At 40.5% G+C, this 16,476-nt stretch overlaps 1 protein-coding gene and 1 long non-coding RNA gene across 3 annotated transcripts in view; both read right to left on the bottom strand.

Annotated features, from left to right (window-relative positions):
* The window catches only part of LOC138957701 (forkhead box protein P2-like), a 44,838-nt gene that overhangs the window by 2,928 nt on the left and 25,434 nt on the right, over window positions 1-16,476 (bottom strand). For both annotated transcript variants that reach the window (XM_070328764.1, XM_070328765.1), the window contains exon 2: window positions 1,469-1,738. In XM_070328764.1, the coding sequence (XP_070184865.1) occupies window positions 1,469-1,738 (270 nt within the window). The remainder of the gene's footprint in view (window positions 1-1,468; window positions 1,739-16,476) is intronic.
* Window positions 8,015-12,568, bottom strand: LOC138957700 (uncharacterized). Its single transcript, XR_011453138.1, has 5 exons — window positions 12,285-12,568; window positions 10,625-10,703; window positions 9,884-9,980; window positions 9,234-9,280; window positions 8,015-8,292 (listed from the first exon to the last, which is right to left on the bottom strand). It is a non-coding gene; the product is annotated as an uncharacterized lncRNA (long non-coding RNA).

The following is a 16,476-nucleotide window of genomic DNA, read 5'->3' as shown; positions in this document are numbered from 1 at the left end:
AAGACAAAACTGTATTCGTGACTATAGATTTATATTTGTTTCTTGTAATTTATTACCTATTTCATGTAACCCCAGGTTTTTTGACAACTCACATTCAGACTTTGACCATTCCCTTCAAGACTGCTTTCCCATACTTTGTACTCACTCCGTCTGTAAATCTATCTCCATTTGAACAATCTCTCTCTCTCTCTGATGTCCTGGTTTACTCAGAGTAGGGAGTTCTTTCAAGGGAGAAAATACATGTACACACAGGTATACAAACAGGTACCTGTAACATACGACTTTTCCGATGAGAGAACACCTCCAAATAGAGAACACGGTTGTCCCTCCATGTCTACTCCTATGTGAACCGTACCTGTCACAAGAGGACAACTTCAATGAAGGGAAAGTTTCAGTTAGCCCCCAAGAGTCTCCTCACATCACAGGTACTATAGGCCCATTGCAGAAACTCAAGTTAACAACAGCATTTCTACTCGGCGCGCGCGGTATGAGAATCACGGGTCGTAACTCTCTGGAATTGGTCATCCGCCGCCATGTTGGATGCCTTGCACGATCTCTGACAGTGCTTGAGCGTTGGGTGGCGACTCGACAAAAGTGAAAATGACACGTTGTGTGGCCAAAAACTGCAGTCAGCAGGCACACTTTAGGATCCCTAAAGTTGTTTACCATCAGGGTGACAACTGGAAGGAAGTTACTGAGCGGAGAAGACGATTATAACTGGTTATTTTTTGCTGTGTGCAGTGCGCTAATCAACAATTGTCCATCGGTTGTGCCTTTGGAGTGAACACTGTGATAGGATGCTTTGAAAATTATACTTTGCAGTAGTTACCTGAGCTGCATTGTACCTCATTTGCCTGTCTTGAGAGCTTTATCTTGTGAATTTTGGTGCACTGTCTGCATGGTAATTTGAGATAAAGAATAAATAAATGAATATAATAATGTATTCTTGCTTTACTTTTTATGTTGTGCTGTTGTGTTAAAAAGGCAGATCCCCTTTGGACTCATGCATGCACAGTTTTCTTCATTTTGTCTGCATACACAGTGAAATACGCAAAAAGAACAAGAGTGCAATGAAGAAAACTAACAAAGACGGCATCCAATATGGCGGCGCGAAGAGAGTATTCGAGCGGAATTGTGCCCCTTAGGGCTAAAGCTAGCCGATCCATTTGATAACGTCACGCCGAGTAAGAAGAATGAATTGGACCTATACCTCTGATTTTACTTGACTTGGAACACTGTACTGTTGTTACTCTGTCTATAACCCCATCTGAAGTTTACCTGTCATAAAAGGACACCTCTAATGAAAGGTCAATATTTTGTTAGGACGGAGTTAGTTGGTTAGTTAGTTAGTTAGTTGTTGCTTTTTGGGTCCAGCGGACCATATAGGCCAAATCAGGACCCCAGTTAGCACGGAGGGTGTCCGTCCTCTCATCACAGGTGCTATACTACACAACAGATTTGTACACACCTGATGTTGCAGCAACATATTCTGCTGCTGCTGTTGCTGCATGAGGCTGGAGGACTGCGGCGGGCCTCCTCCCATCAGCTGCTGCTGCAGCTCCTGCATCTGCTGCGGCGTGAGGCCTTGCTGTGCAGCAAGCATCATCAGGTTCTGGTGCTGCTGCGTCTGCTGCATGGCGGCAGCCACAGCAGCAGCTGTGGGGTCAGCCGGAGAGGCCTTGTTCTTGCGCTTGGCGGCGCCAGACAAAGCTGGCACTGGTGTCCCCTTGCCGGGTATCTGGAACAACAGAGGGGGAGATTATAAGCATGGATTTGTCTGGATAGAACGGCACAAAATCACAGAGTGAATGATATTTGTTAGGGCAGAACAATACTGATGACCGAGTGAGTATCAATTGTTCCAGCAGAACAGAAATGTCATGAGATTACTGATGTTGTAAGTTTGAAATCCATCATCAATGAAAGTTAAGTCACAGAAAAGGACACACTACATGTGAAATAATAATGGCTAAACTATCATTTAGATGACACTCACACACACACACAAATCAATACCAAAGTAGAGCAATTTCATTGAAAACAAACAAAATATCCATTTACTCAGGTTCAATTAGTTTCCCCATTTAAATAAATAAAGAAGATACAAATGAAAGCACCAGAAACTGTAGGAAACTTTCTTTCTTTCTTTATTTGGTGTTTAACGTCGTTTTCAACCACGAAGGTTATATCGCGACGATGTAGGAAACTGCCCACACTTTTGCAAAACTCGAACGAATGATCAGCACATTCAAAAACAAAGATGACAGAATGACAGAATTATGAATCAGATTGCACTTCAGTGATGAACATAACAGTTCACTGGTTGCTCTGTTTACCTAAGTCACAAATAATGCACACTGCCTCGGGCACTACGGCTAAGAGGGAACGATAAATTATACATTTGTTTTCTCCCTTCCTCTTTATCTGTGTCACATATCTCTCTCTCTCTCCAAGCTTTTCAAACAGAGAGAGGGGGTGAGGGGGGGAGAGAGAGAGAGAGAGAGATAGAGAGAGAGAGTAAGAGAGAGAGAGAGAGTAAGAGAGAGAGAGACAGAGTAAGAGAGAGACAGAGTAAGAGAGAGAGTGAGAGAGAGTAAGAGAGAGAGAAAGGGAGAGAATCATTCACAGAGAGAGAGAGAGAGAGGCCGGGAGGAAGAGAATAAGAGAGAATAAGATAGAATGAGAGACAGAAAGACAGACAGACACAGACAGACAGAGGTAGAGAGAGAGAGTGAGGGAGAGAATCAGAATGAGAGGCAGACAGAGACAGACAGACACTGAGACACAGACAGAGAGAGTCAGACTCAGATAGGGCCTCATTGAACAGAGCAACCTGTTCTCAGTAAATATCTGAGACTGTTTTCTGCTAAAACCATAAACAGTGAAAACACCGACCCAGAGAGAGATTTCAACTCACCACAAAACAACCTGTGCCCAAAAGGCATGTGTGGCAGTTGTTTTACTAAAACCGTAACTTTTCATTTGCAGTCAGTGAAACCCCCGGAGACTGAGATTTCATTGGCAGAATCAATCACGCTCCCTCAACTATCCCTCTGAACACGGACACAGAGAGAAGAGACACAGTTTAACTCAGTCAACACAAAGATACCTTTGCGTAGTAAGATTATTTTGTCCTGCCAAAACAATAAACCTTCATTTGAAATGAAAAAACACACACACACAGATTTCATAATTTGCACAGAACCGTGGAATAGTCCAAACTCCGACTAGAACAAAATTCGAAAGAAGAAGAAGAAAGAGAGGGCGGAAAAGGGAGCAGAAACAGAAACAGCAGCAGAAGCAGCAGGGGTGCTGTTGTTTTTATTTGCTGCAGGAGTCAGGGGGGGGGGGGGGAGAGAGACTCGGGGAGAACACACCCATCCCACTAAACACAAACAACATATACCGTGCGGTGCGCTGAGGGTTCTAGACTAGCTAGCACCACTCGACCTCTCTTTAATGCTTGGTCTATTCGACTTTGAAAGGATGATGTTCAACATTGGGAAGAAGAAGAGACTGAGTGAGTTAGATGGTGTGAGCGGGGGGGAGAAAGAAAGAAAGTGATGAAGAGCGTGATAGAGAGATGGAGGAAGGAGAGAGAGTGGGAGGGAGAGCGAGGGGGAGGGAGAAATAGAGAGAGAGAGAGAGAGAGAGAGAGGGGGGGAGGTATAACTGTTTGGGTGTGTGTCCTTGCTTGCATATGTGTGAGTGCGTTCGTGCACGTGTCAGTGTGTCTTGCTGTGGTGCGTGTCAGTATTGTGGGGGTTTTCCTCTCGCTTGGCTCAAGTAACAAACTTCAGACTCAAATGTCTACGGCTACACTTTATTCTCGGCCTGTGACAAAAGCGGCAAACCGGCTTTACATCTAGGTAGACCTGTGCGCGGCTGCGCAGCTGCCTTGTTGTTGTTTACAGGACATGCCAATCATGTGCCAGTCTCTATTTGTATACACTGAAGCCAGCAGCTTTCAAAACAATTTCTGCCTTTGTTTACACAGCTGCACATTTTTTTCTCTCTTGCTGTCTCTCACCTCTACTAGTTTAATGTGACTTTGTCTCTTCTCTCCTAGCCCACAAAAACGCCTCTACGGAACATTCACAAACAACACACACAAAGAGTGCACGCACACAAACGCGTGCGCGCACACACAAACACACACACACACACTGTTTACGCCTTTTCCCCCTTCCCCATCCTACGAATCCATACATATGCATCACGAACCAATCCCTTTGTTGTTTTGCTGGTGAGGTCATTAACGAGAGCATTTTTCTCTCTATCTCTCCCTCTCCATCCCATCCTAAACCCATAATCTTCAGCAAAACGATACACAGCTCCCCCCCCCCCCCCCCCTTTCCATAAACCCCCAATCCTCCGCAAAACGATAAACAGCTGAGTGGAGTGAACTGAAAACCGATCAGCAGTGTTTCGTGTTTTGTGTTTTCCTTACATTTACCCCGCTCGCTCCTTTGTGTAGCCGCTCTCCCATCTGTTTGACAAGGCAAGTCTTTGAACAGTAAATATGCACCTGCAGATGGGGGACGTCAGTTTTGGGGAGGGGGTAGGGGTGGCGGGGGGAAGCAAGGGAGATAGTGGTGGTGGTTTGGAGCGGCTGGGGGGTGACGTTGAGAGGGAGTAGGTGGAGAGGTATCGAGACAGAAAATGAGGACGCAAAGTCGGTGTAAACAATCCATCCATCAATCAATCCATCAATCAACAAATACCTGTATGGGTGAGGGTCGGCGGGGAGAGGGTTGGGTGGAGTGGGTAAAAGTGGGGATCGAGACAGAAAAATTAGACGCAATGTCAGTGTGAACAATCAATCCATCAACCAACCAACCAACCAATCAATCAACTAATCAACCAACCAACTAATCAATCAACCAATCAACCAACCAATTAACCAATCAATCAATCAACCAATCAATCAATCAATCAACCATCAAACCAACCAACCAATCAATCAATCAACAAATATCAGTATATGTATGCGGTAGAGTTATTTGCAATTCTTGAAGAAAACTTGATTAAACCAAACATCTTATGCGCGCACGCTACACAAGCGCCCGAGTTCGCATGTATCTGCGACGCGATGCATGTAAGGACGGACGGGCAGACGCGAGCAAACTCGCACTGATGTTGCTGTTGTTCATCACATGCATTTTGCATTGCCAAAATTACATTTTTCAACGTCAATTCCACCAAACAGATGTCCATATGGATTCAACCTTTAACCACATTTTTTTACCAACATTTTGCACTTTCGTGTGTTACAATTTCATGAACCGAAACCACCCAAAAATTGTTTGAACTCGACAATAAAAAATAAAACATAAAAACATAAAAAAGGCACATACACTTTGATACCACAGCCTATCGCTCAACAGTCAACTTTAAAGGGGTGGCACTCGCGCGAGTATTATAGACCATGTGAATTTTAGATTAACTGCTATGGAAAAAACTAAGCCAGTTTAAATACAACCCCACCCTCCTCCCCCCACCTCCCTCCGCACGACACTGCTTGTTCGTGGTCAATGTTCACCAAGGGTAATATGCCCTAACTGGGTGGGACAGTATCTTAAAAACCAAACAAACAAAAAACACAAACACACGTGTTTCTCTTCAACAATTCATCGCTAATTCGGACTTACACCTGCTGGTATTCACGACTTTCCGACCTTGACATTGTAGTGGGGGTCAAGTGGGCGTCGGCATCATTGTCCAATCAGAAATTTTGATGCGCTTCCGCTTCCTGTCCCGCCCAGTCTGCGCAAAAGAAATGGCGCAAAACTGTTTGCGCGGAAAAAGTTGATGAAAAAAAGAACACAACCTGGTTTGATAACCAAATGATTGCGATCTTGCATTCTAGCATCATTTAATGTGGAACAACGACACATCTGATAAACAAATAGCCAGTTTGTTACCAACATGAGAAACTAGGGTTTAGAATCGAAGCGGTAAACCCGGACGCTGTTTGTACACGTAAATCCGGAGAAGCTATCGAAGTAGGTGACATGTCGTTTCACTCCGAGTGTGCCAGCACCGGCCCTCTACCCGCCAAACCCCCACTAGGCAGGGAAAGTGGTTCGACCTTGCATGAATGCAGGGCAAGTTCGAGTTTGCTAGCTAAAATTGCTGCTAGTGCTTGCCTTGTCTAGATCTGGAACTTTTTCAATTGGATTTTTTCTCTCTATTATACTGGAATAAGTGGGTGCTTTTCTAGATCTAAGCATCGACCGAATTAGATAATGATGTTCCTTGCATTGCATTCTCCTAAATCTGTTATTCTAACCAGTTTGTTTAAGAATATAATTGTTCGTTTTTTGTTGATAAGCTTACAAGATTTTTTTCTTTTTTAAGTAAGTGGTTTCACACGTACAATATGAGACCCACATGCACTAGACAATGGAAGTTGAGGTCCTCGTTCAATACCACAAATGCCAGTATTATACTTCAGACTCCTTTTGGAGGAATGTGTGGGGTTTGGGTGTTGAACTTGAAGTGGCAGATTGTTTGCACAGGTATGAATGTTCGTACGTTCGTACGTGCACGCATGTATGCAGGCATATGTTTGTCAAGCAGGAACATGCAACATTTTGTTGACCGTATGTGAGTGCGTGTGTAATAAAACCAACGACAAACAATACAAAAAGCTCCAGCTCTGCTTCTTCACCAGTCACAGACGCATTGCGTTGTTCAGCTTTCCAGAAATATATTAACTCAGTCAGAACCGGCTTCATGAATATTTTATTTCAGGAAAAAATCAATCGAATCTACACAAAAAAAGGTTGCGTTGTTCTGTCTTTGAGACTGTATCACGTAATATTGAGCTACTAGAAGAAACATGTCTGTGGCATAGTTTGACCCAACAGATAGAGAAGTCAACAGAGGTATTCTGCCGTCAGCAGCTTTATTGCTGTTTTGAATTTGATCTTGCATAATTTTATTACATAATTTTGCAACACACAAAGAAATCGTAATTGAATATTTTACGCAAAATTGAATAATTCGCAAACATGTTTGTATGAACAAATATTATTTTAAGAAAATATGAGTGTGAGGATGGACGTATTTTGAGTGAAGTAGCAGAAATTCTTTTTAAGTTCTTTAGCTACATGCACACGTTCTGTTAATTACGTTCTTAGCAGGGAGATCCAGATTAATAATACTGCTGTGACAGGTTGTGGTTTCCATACACACTTTGAATACAGGAAAACAAAAACAAAAACACAGTTAAAAAAAAATGTGCACATATGATTAAAATATTAAAGTGTACAGAATAAAAGCAAGATATGTACAAAAACAAATCTCGTGGTTCTCTTGTCAAACCCACTGTAGTAAGCACAGAATAGGAGAGAAGATTTTGGAGAAGGTGGCTTAACCTACTGAAGTAAATGATCAAGAGGATTCTAAGCATCCAGTGCTAAAGCTCTCAAATCACAAGACATACACACTTGTTGCACGGCTATCCGAACTGTTGATTTAAAAAAACCATACCTACACATTGTAAACATCTATTACAAAATTATATATATTGTATGGATCTGTCTTTGTAAAATATACTGTTCAGAAAATTTTAAATAATCTGCACAAATCTCGTGGTTCTCTTGTCAAGTAGTAGGCACAGAAAAAAAAACCCAAAAACCCTGTGTTTTGTCTTGTAAATTATACTTTACTAAATGTGTACAGTATTCTAAGAAAAGAAAAATTCTTCCTTTTTATCATATCAATTGCCTCCCTTGGATTTTATTTGTAAAATAACTCTGAGAAAAAAAGCTTTCTACTTAAAAGCAGTGCAATCAGGAAAATGGGTTCAACCTGTGTGTATACCTTTATTCCTTATTCTTTTTATTTAACTGAGGATGTCACTACGCAGTTTTACTGATTTAAAAAAAAATTCGCTTCAAATTATCTCCCTTGAACAAACACTTCTTTTTACAATTAAATTTTGTTTACACGAAGAGGTAGTTTTAAGGGTATATACAAGAAAACATTATTGCAGCCTTAGATGTATTTACATTTGGACTAATTCCATTAAAAAAAAATTCAAACTATAAATGATAAATCAAAATAAAACAGATTTTGAGGCTGTGCACAAGCTAATAGGATTAAACACGAAAGTCGTACCCAAGAATCGTCAAATACTTTTGCTAACAGCTATACTTAAACATAAGAAAATATGATCTGCATCTCTTGTTATGAAGATGATGGCACTGGTCCACCGAAGTGCATGCCATATATGCTTTACTGTGCGCTCTCCCTCTCAATGGTCTTTCTCTGGCTGACTCGATTCTGAGGAGATAAACGAAAACACATTCAGTACAAGCTGTACAAAATAACAACAAAACTAGTATTACTTAAAGTAGCTGCTGGTTTCTGAGTATTTGATTGAAGGCCCAATCCGACTTGTAAGAAGTTTGCCCGACTGTCGCAGATTTGGTCAGGTAATTGCATGGAGTAAAATCATGCCTCAATTTGGTAACATACAAACTGCAATATTCTAAGGCTGTGAGTGTGAGAATACATCGGCGCCACTTTTTAAAAACTTTCTTTTTGTGTGTGCGCATGTTTTAGTGCCAAAAATGAATAGGCCGAGTGCTCTCTCTGCAAAACTTGTGTGAAGCTTCAGAGCTCTATCAATGGTTTGAAAGAAAAAACATACTTTTCCATTTTTGACGTTCTTGTTCCCTTCCCTGTGAAATTTACTGTCCGTAGGTTACCGGATTTTGTTAATGTCCGTGAAAACCTCAACTATTCATTGCTGAGTGCCTGGTGATAGCTATCCCCCTCAACGACCTAGCACTGCTGAATCCTGATTCTTCCCATTGTTTGATTCTGTAATGAAATTGTGTAGTTGGTAGTTATGTGAGCTTCTTCTTGGGGTGGGGGGGTGGGGGGTGGGGGTTATTTAATTATCAGATCACAAAGTAAGACTTCATTGTAATGTGCAGATATTTGTTCAGGTGCCCACCATTTTCTATGTGAAAACATGTTGCTAACTGACATGAACCCAACCATAAAACGTGATGTAGGTGAGTAGCCCATCTAGAAAAAAGAACCTGTTCTAATTCGGAATTAGAACAGGTTCTTTTTTCTAGATGGGCTACTCACCTACATCACGTTTCATGGTTGGGTTCATGTTAGTTAGAAACATGTTTTCAAATTCTCATCAGGCAATCACGGCTGACACTAAACACAGAACAGGTGGGATAGACATAATTCAATCTACTCACCTTCCTTGCATTGTGAGACTGGCCATATGAATCTGCTGAAGTAGTTCCTGCACATATTTAATCAAATATTCATCTTAATAACGTGTTAATATCGCTTGTTCTAGCAAATCAAACTTGACAGTTTTCTGAAGGTTTGCACAATTTAAGAGCTTGCCTGTCCCCAATCATTACAATAAGAAACAACATCTAGTATGCAAGTATTTGCAGAGTATGAAGGTTTTAATATAATGTTGGTTCTTCTGGGGGCATGGAGAAACACCTTACACAACAAATTTCAAACAATTGAGGTCACACCATAGGTTTACTCACAAACAAACAACAGCAATACAATAAACAGTCTGCAAACGCCTACATGTTGTCTACACTAGGTATAAAGAAACAAAGAAGCACATGAAGACGGGCTTTGTCAAGTAGACCATTATAGCGAATGAGCAACAGCTGATGATCCAGACCACCAAATTGACATGATTTCCCCTTATTCAGTTTGTGATTGTAGTCATATTGACGATGCATGACTTCAATTTTTCTAAGTAAGTCTCTTGGTGCGTTTACGGATACATTCATTGTCACAATTACGACATGCTAATGTCTAACCTGGGTAAACTTCAATTCATGACTTTTTTTAACTGGCATAGACATTATGAGCATACCAGAATTATTTTCCTGTTAGACTGTCTTCTTCTTTTTCTTCTTCTGCGTTCGATATTCATGGCTGTCATATCGTCTGGTCAGTGGCTGCCATGAAGTCTGCATAAACCAATTAAATAAATAATTAAGGAAAAAAACCACCCTTACATCATAATAAATCAGAACCATCAAAACCACCCCCCACCCATCCAATAAAACCTGCATACAAAAACACTTCAAAATAAAAAAATGAAAACATTTAATTCCACTTCAAAAATATAAAAGTTGTTATGTTTTATTTTCATTATCTCTTTACACACACAAAAATTGCTGTGCAAATCTTTTTAAAAACATCAATGCCCGAGACACCAGTAACCTGTTTATGTTGTTGACCCTGTGGCTTTTCAGTTTAAGAGGCTGTTCAAAAAACCGTTTCCCTGGAATCTGCACTATGATAACCATGAATAATACCGTAGGGAAAATATTACATCACCAAGACCTAAGAAATCACACCAACCGACACTCCTCACCCTTATTTCACCCACTATGCCAACCCAAAGACTGGAAAATAATCATCAAATACAGAATGAACAAAAATGCTTGATTTCATTTCTTCAATGATAAGTTGAAAATCTTCATTCTTCATAATAATGTTATTGGCATAATGTGTAATTGCCACAATTTACAGAGTTTTATGAAAAAAATGGTGCGATAAAAACCAAAGGGAAAACATTTGTTCATATGTATACTGATACCTTCTTTACCTTGTGGCTTGTGTGCCCCAGGTTTAGGAGCTGCTCAAACGTCCATTGCTCCTCAGTCTGCAAGAAATTAAGCGATGGCCTGAAGGAGAATGAAAAAAAATCCTTTGTCAGCACCCTGTGTTTGTGTGTGGGTGGGTGTTTTAGATAAATAGGCAGGGTGGGGGGGGGGGGTGTGGGTGTGTGCAATAGGTACCACGCCTAATGCAGTCTGCAAAACAAGTGCAACACTTCTACAGAGCTTTTATGATACAAAGCTTCAAATAAGAAACACATTACAATCAAATGAAAGCTGAGCCTGTCATTGCAAAATAAGAAGGAATATGTAGAGGTTACACGCCGAGTCTCAGTGATTATTAAAAATAATGGTCGAAGTTAGCGGATCATGAAAAATGCGAGCTTTAGCGAGCTTTTTCATGACCGCGAACTGAGACCATTATTTTTTATAATCACTGAGACGAGGTGTGTAACCTCTTTATTCCTCCTTTCTTCAGTTATTCAAAGAAAAGAGTAGGTTTTTTGCGAAAGTTTGATCGAATCCTATTCACTCAAACAGTCAACCTGCGCAGGCGATCGATAAATGCGCGGTTGTATAGTTCCGTGCAAATCATTCCATTATGTTAACACTTCTTGTCAGTTTTCCTATTTTGGACTAAAATCAAGTACACAGATATGCTGTTATTCTGCTGTGGCGGCAAAGGCAGATATTGTGTGTTCTGTATATGTTTTGGTATCGCTTATAGGATAATGTTCTTTCGTCAAATGGGACTAGCAGACGAACTTTTGCACCCGTGTTCCAACGTTAAAAACTGTATGAAGTTCAGTTTTCTGGGGAAAATAGTGTATGAAACCGCTTTATGTTGTTTAAATTGATGAGATGTGTGCATTTGGTTGCGTGTGATCTGTTTATTAAATGAAATATTGTTGAAAACTGACCGTCGGATTGCAGTCTGTTGTCGAAGAAACTGAGTGAAAAGAAGGGAGAACTACTCTTGTCGCTAGACAAAGTATGAGTTACTTGCCTTGCGGGAAATTGCTTGTGATGAACGCAGTTGAGCACGGCAAATCTAGATTCAGAAAACAACCGAACTCATGGATTTTATATGAAGATTCATGTGTTCAGGCCTGTAGTTGTTAATTTAAATGCGGTATGTTTGTATTGTTTGCTCCAGAGATGTATACTTCGTACGTTAGAGCGTTCGGAACTTTTCAGTCGCAAAAAGTAGTACCGAAACAACAACTTCTCAACCCATTGCACTATCGAGGATTCAGGCTGTTGCTGGGTCGTTATTTGTTTGGTTGCTGGGTCATTATCGAAAAATAACTACCCCTACAAGTTTACAGAGGTAAAGAAGCAGAGGGGGAATAAACAACAATCCAGTGGCATGTAAAATATTGTTCCTTCAGAAAGATGGCTCTGAAAGCAGAAACAATTTAACTTGAAGTTTGAGTCAAAAATTATTTCTCTACATTAGCGAACGTAGGTTACTTGCAGTTATACCCCTCACACATGAAATATTCACAGATTGAATAACAGTTTGTTCCCAATGTTGCTTCCGTGTATCGGTTAGATCCATCTCGGTTAGATCCATCTGCAGAGTACGGATTGTCATCCGTTTAAAAAGGAAAAACAATCAGAACTTGTCATCAGTGATCAACCTACCTTGCAAGAGTGGGGTGAAACACTCACTTCCTGCCAACATGTCTGCAAAAAAAGGAAACAATGCCAATGAAAGCTTAAAATGATTCTTGTGTTCAATATGTGTACACGTGCTTCATTTCTGGGGTGAAAGTGTAAAAATATATCGATGGATTGATAGAACAATATAGCCTCAAGTTCACCGCACCAAAAAATACTTATCAATCAACATTGTCATCACTCGATCAGCTATTCCATCTCTTTCATGTGTGTGTGTGTGTGTGTGTGTGTGATGGTGTGAGCGTGTGTGTGTTTGTGTACGTGTGTGTGTGTGTGTGTGTGTGTGTGTTTGTGAACAAGCTTTGAAAAACGTATGTTTACCTTGCTCTAGATCTACTGATTTTCGTAGGCGGAGACTTCTCTGCCGTGACCAGGGCGGCTTCGTTTCCCTGGCAGAATTCAACATCTTGTACAGATCTGCTGGTGATTTTCTTTTCCTCCGCTTCGTGAGTCACTTGATCCACAGATTTAACGAACATTGAATGTTCTTTTAGTTCTTGTGACGGAAGTACAATCAAGGAATTAAGTGGGCATTCCTGAGTCCTCTGCTGACTTCATGTCCACAAAGTAAATCGCACAAACTTGCAGGGTTTGAAGGGTAGTTTATTACTTTGAAGAAGAACAGCTAGTCGTCGCTGCCCGTTCAGCATTCTTCGCGCGACAGTTTTGCAGAGGAAGGCAATGCAGTTTTTTTTCCCTGCTGAATGTTGCCAGGGTGCACAAACTGAGAAAGCATTCCCGATTTTCCACAATGTTCTACTTCTGCAGAGTCTTTTGCACAACATGATTTATAACTGCCAGTGTACGTCTAATTCATGATGCCTACCTGACAGCTGGGTCAAAAGTTACGTTCGAGAAAATATTCGAACTAAGTTCCAAACAACTCGAAGAGCAGACATGCAACATGTGGGATTTGGGCAAGCGGAAACGCCGTAGATCTAATGTCATTCAAGGGTATCGTAATGTGGGAATGTCAAGGCCAGTTTTTGACTGGTTTTGAACTGAAGTTGGGCTCCGAATGGAAATAAACACTTCCTCCAGCTGCGCGACCCATCGATAACAACAGTTGGAACTGGTAGGATGATGAACAGGTCTTGTGAACTGGCTACACACTGTTACGGTTCAAGTATAAGTTCAAAGTAAACACTCAACTGAGGTGGCAGGTAATGGCGGACTTGACTTCCTTCATAACCAAATATCACTCTTCTGACAAAAAAACGCAAATGCTATGTTAAACCGGAAAATACGTAAACCGGAAAAGGAAGCGCATCAAAACCAAAATGGCAGCCCCCATGAAATTCGAAAGGTCACGGAAACAAGTCGTGAATATATATATTGTGTGTGCGTGTGTGTGTGTGTTTGTGTGTGTGTGTGTGTGTGTTGTGTGTTTGTGTGTGTGTTGTGTGTTTGTGTGTGTGTGCGTGTGTGTAAGCGCGTGTGCGTGCGAGCATGTGTGTTTACTAATTGGCAACCTCATTCCAAATATCCTGTCAAAAGTTGAGCATTTTTTCTATTATTTACAACATGGTTTGTGCTTGATTTTCCCCGTTCTCACCCGGAACACCTATTTTTCCCGGTAAAACACGTACGCTGATCCTTTACTAATAAAGGTAAAGCGATACGCCACATGGCACAACACACTTAGGAAGAAAAAAGGGGAGGGGGGGGGGGGGGTGGACGTGACATCGAACAGGAACAAAAGTGCAGCGCGACCGTGATCTGTTTCAAGGTGAGAAGGATATCGTCCATAAACACAGACAAGGATTATAACGAAAAACTGAGAATTTCATTCGGGTTAATGACATTGACAGTAATTTTCCCAGGACATGATAATCATGTGTTTGAACACAAAGTCACGATTTTTACAATCACTGTATCAGGTTTATCAATACTGATATTAATTGTCCCATGACAAACATTGTCAAGGTTTTTATTTTTAATAATTCAGTGAATTGAAAACGGGTGTAGGAACTAAACTCTGATGTTGAATGTCAGAACGAGAAGCACTTTAAAAAAAAAAGAAGTTTCAACATCAATATGAAAACAGTAGTGTTTCAATGCTTCATCTTCCAATAGGGATTCTGGAGATTTCAATGTTTTAAAGCCAATGTTAGAGAAACCCCGTTTCGCTGTTTCTAAGCATAAACGTATGACGCAAAAAGACTTTATATGTTTCAAAGTTGGAGGTAAAAAGCGAAGAGACATTTCGTCGTCTCAAAGTCGGTTTGGAAAAAGAAAATTTACTGCAAAGTAGCGCGCAGAATTGCCAATTTCTTGGAACAGCATTCTTTCTTGCTCAGATATCACCGAAGAGAAGAGAACATTATACCAACAACAACAACAAGAACAGCGCTTTCGTTACAATCTTACAAAACCATTATTGTCACTGCAAATACATATTCTTACACGAAATGTGAAATATCATTGTCAATATCACAACCTTGAAACACGTTCTGACACACTATGTTATACATGTAGGATAAATCACAATCACTGACTCCCTGTGGTCACAACTACTATAAGTTACCATGTTCTTCTTGCACGAAATTGAAATAAATAGCATAGTCAATGTCACTATTTCTTCATTCGTTCTTGCACGCAATGCAAAATATGACAGTCACTAACTACTACAATTAAACATGTTCTACCTAAGGTGATATTAATAGACCCTTGTCAATATTACTACCTTTCACCATGAAATATCACTAATAACCCGAATGTTTACCATGATCTAACACGAAAGGTGAACGATCGCTAATCACTAACAGCCCAAATTCACCGAAGCAGAACGATGATGAAATAAAACGAGCAATTCATGTCAGGTATTTATAGTGCACCTCGCACAAAACAAGGAAGGTCGAAATGTGGATCTCTCCTCTGTGTTGATTTTCCTGCGGGATAACGAACCGTGAAAGGTCCACGTGCCCACGAATGATAACCTCTTTTGTTAACTGCGATAATAATAATAATAATAAAAAAAACTCTTTCAACACATTATACACAAACACGCGATTATATAAGGTAGTATGACGTCACACACTCACTGGAGGATCAGAAACGGAGATCATGCATTATAACTAGCAATATAAAAGGATGATAACTTCGATTAACACTTGTGTATCAATGACAAATCTATCCGCTAGAGTAATTGTTTTCATTTGTTGGGACCACGTTGCCTACTTAAAACGTTCGTTTGAGTTCGTGTCTTCGCTTTTCTTTTTCTTTTATTACTTTATCACAATTCAGGTGAATAAAATATTGTTTAAAATCAATTAACTATTCATTTAAGCTTATTATGACAACAACAACAACAACAACAACAACAACAACAACAGATAGACAGAAAATAGATACCATGGCCAATTCTAGGACACACACACCCTCCCCACCAAAATCACAACAAGAACAAGAACAACAACAACAACAACAGATAGACAGAAAATAGATACCATGGCCAATTCTAATACACACACACCCTCCCCACCAAAATCCAAAACAAACAACAGAAAAAAAACTATCACCTTCGACACAAAATGCAAACACAAAATCGGTCATTAGGAAACTCTTCAACAACAAAACACACACACACACACACACACACACACACACACACACACACACACACACACACGTACACTCACACACACAATACCATAAATTCCACACAGACACAAAAACAACACAAAAGACCTCAATTTGGACAAGGTGACTTTGATGCATCAACAGAGAGACAAAGCGAAACAGCCACCAACACGGCGGTACGGTATTCGTATCATATTATCATCAAGGGTAAAGTGACTCGCTTACAACTCCATTCAGCTGGTAGACAACAACAAAACAACAGCAGTGTGGATAAAGGACATAGCTTGTCTTGAAATACGTGTGCCCTTCAAGCTCAGGTTTCAAGAGTTTTGAAATCTTCATATAAATTATACACGTACACCTCTGGTTGCAGTACAACCGTCCTCTCTTTCGAACAAGATTTCGTCCATCCGTTCATCTGTGAAAGAGTAGTCTACGTTTTCTAAAACACGCCCAGATAGCATGCTAACGTTAAATTAACGTTAAATTAACGTTCGCGGTAAACGTTACATTAACGTAAAAAGTTAACGTTACATTAACGTTACTTTGCTCATCTGGTTAACGTTAATGTAAC

The sequence above is a fragment of the Littorina saxatilis genome, unplaced genomic scaffold (assembly GCF_037325665.1).
Source record: "Littorina saxatilis isolate snail1 unplaced genomic scaffold, US_GU_Lsax_2.0 scaffold_838, whole genome shotgun sequence".
In the NCBI taxonomy this organism is placed as follows: domain Eukaryota; kingdom Metazoa; phylum Mollusca; class Gastropoda; order Littorinimorpha; family Littorinidae; genus Littorina; species Littorina saxatilis.
The sequence above is the reverse complement of the archived record's forward strand: the minus strand, read 5'-3'. Positions and strand labels throughout refer to the sequence as shown.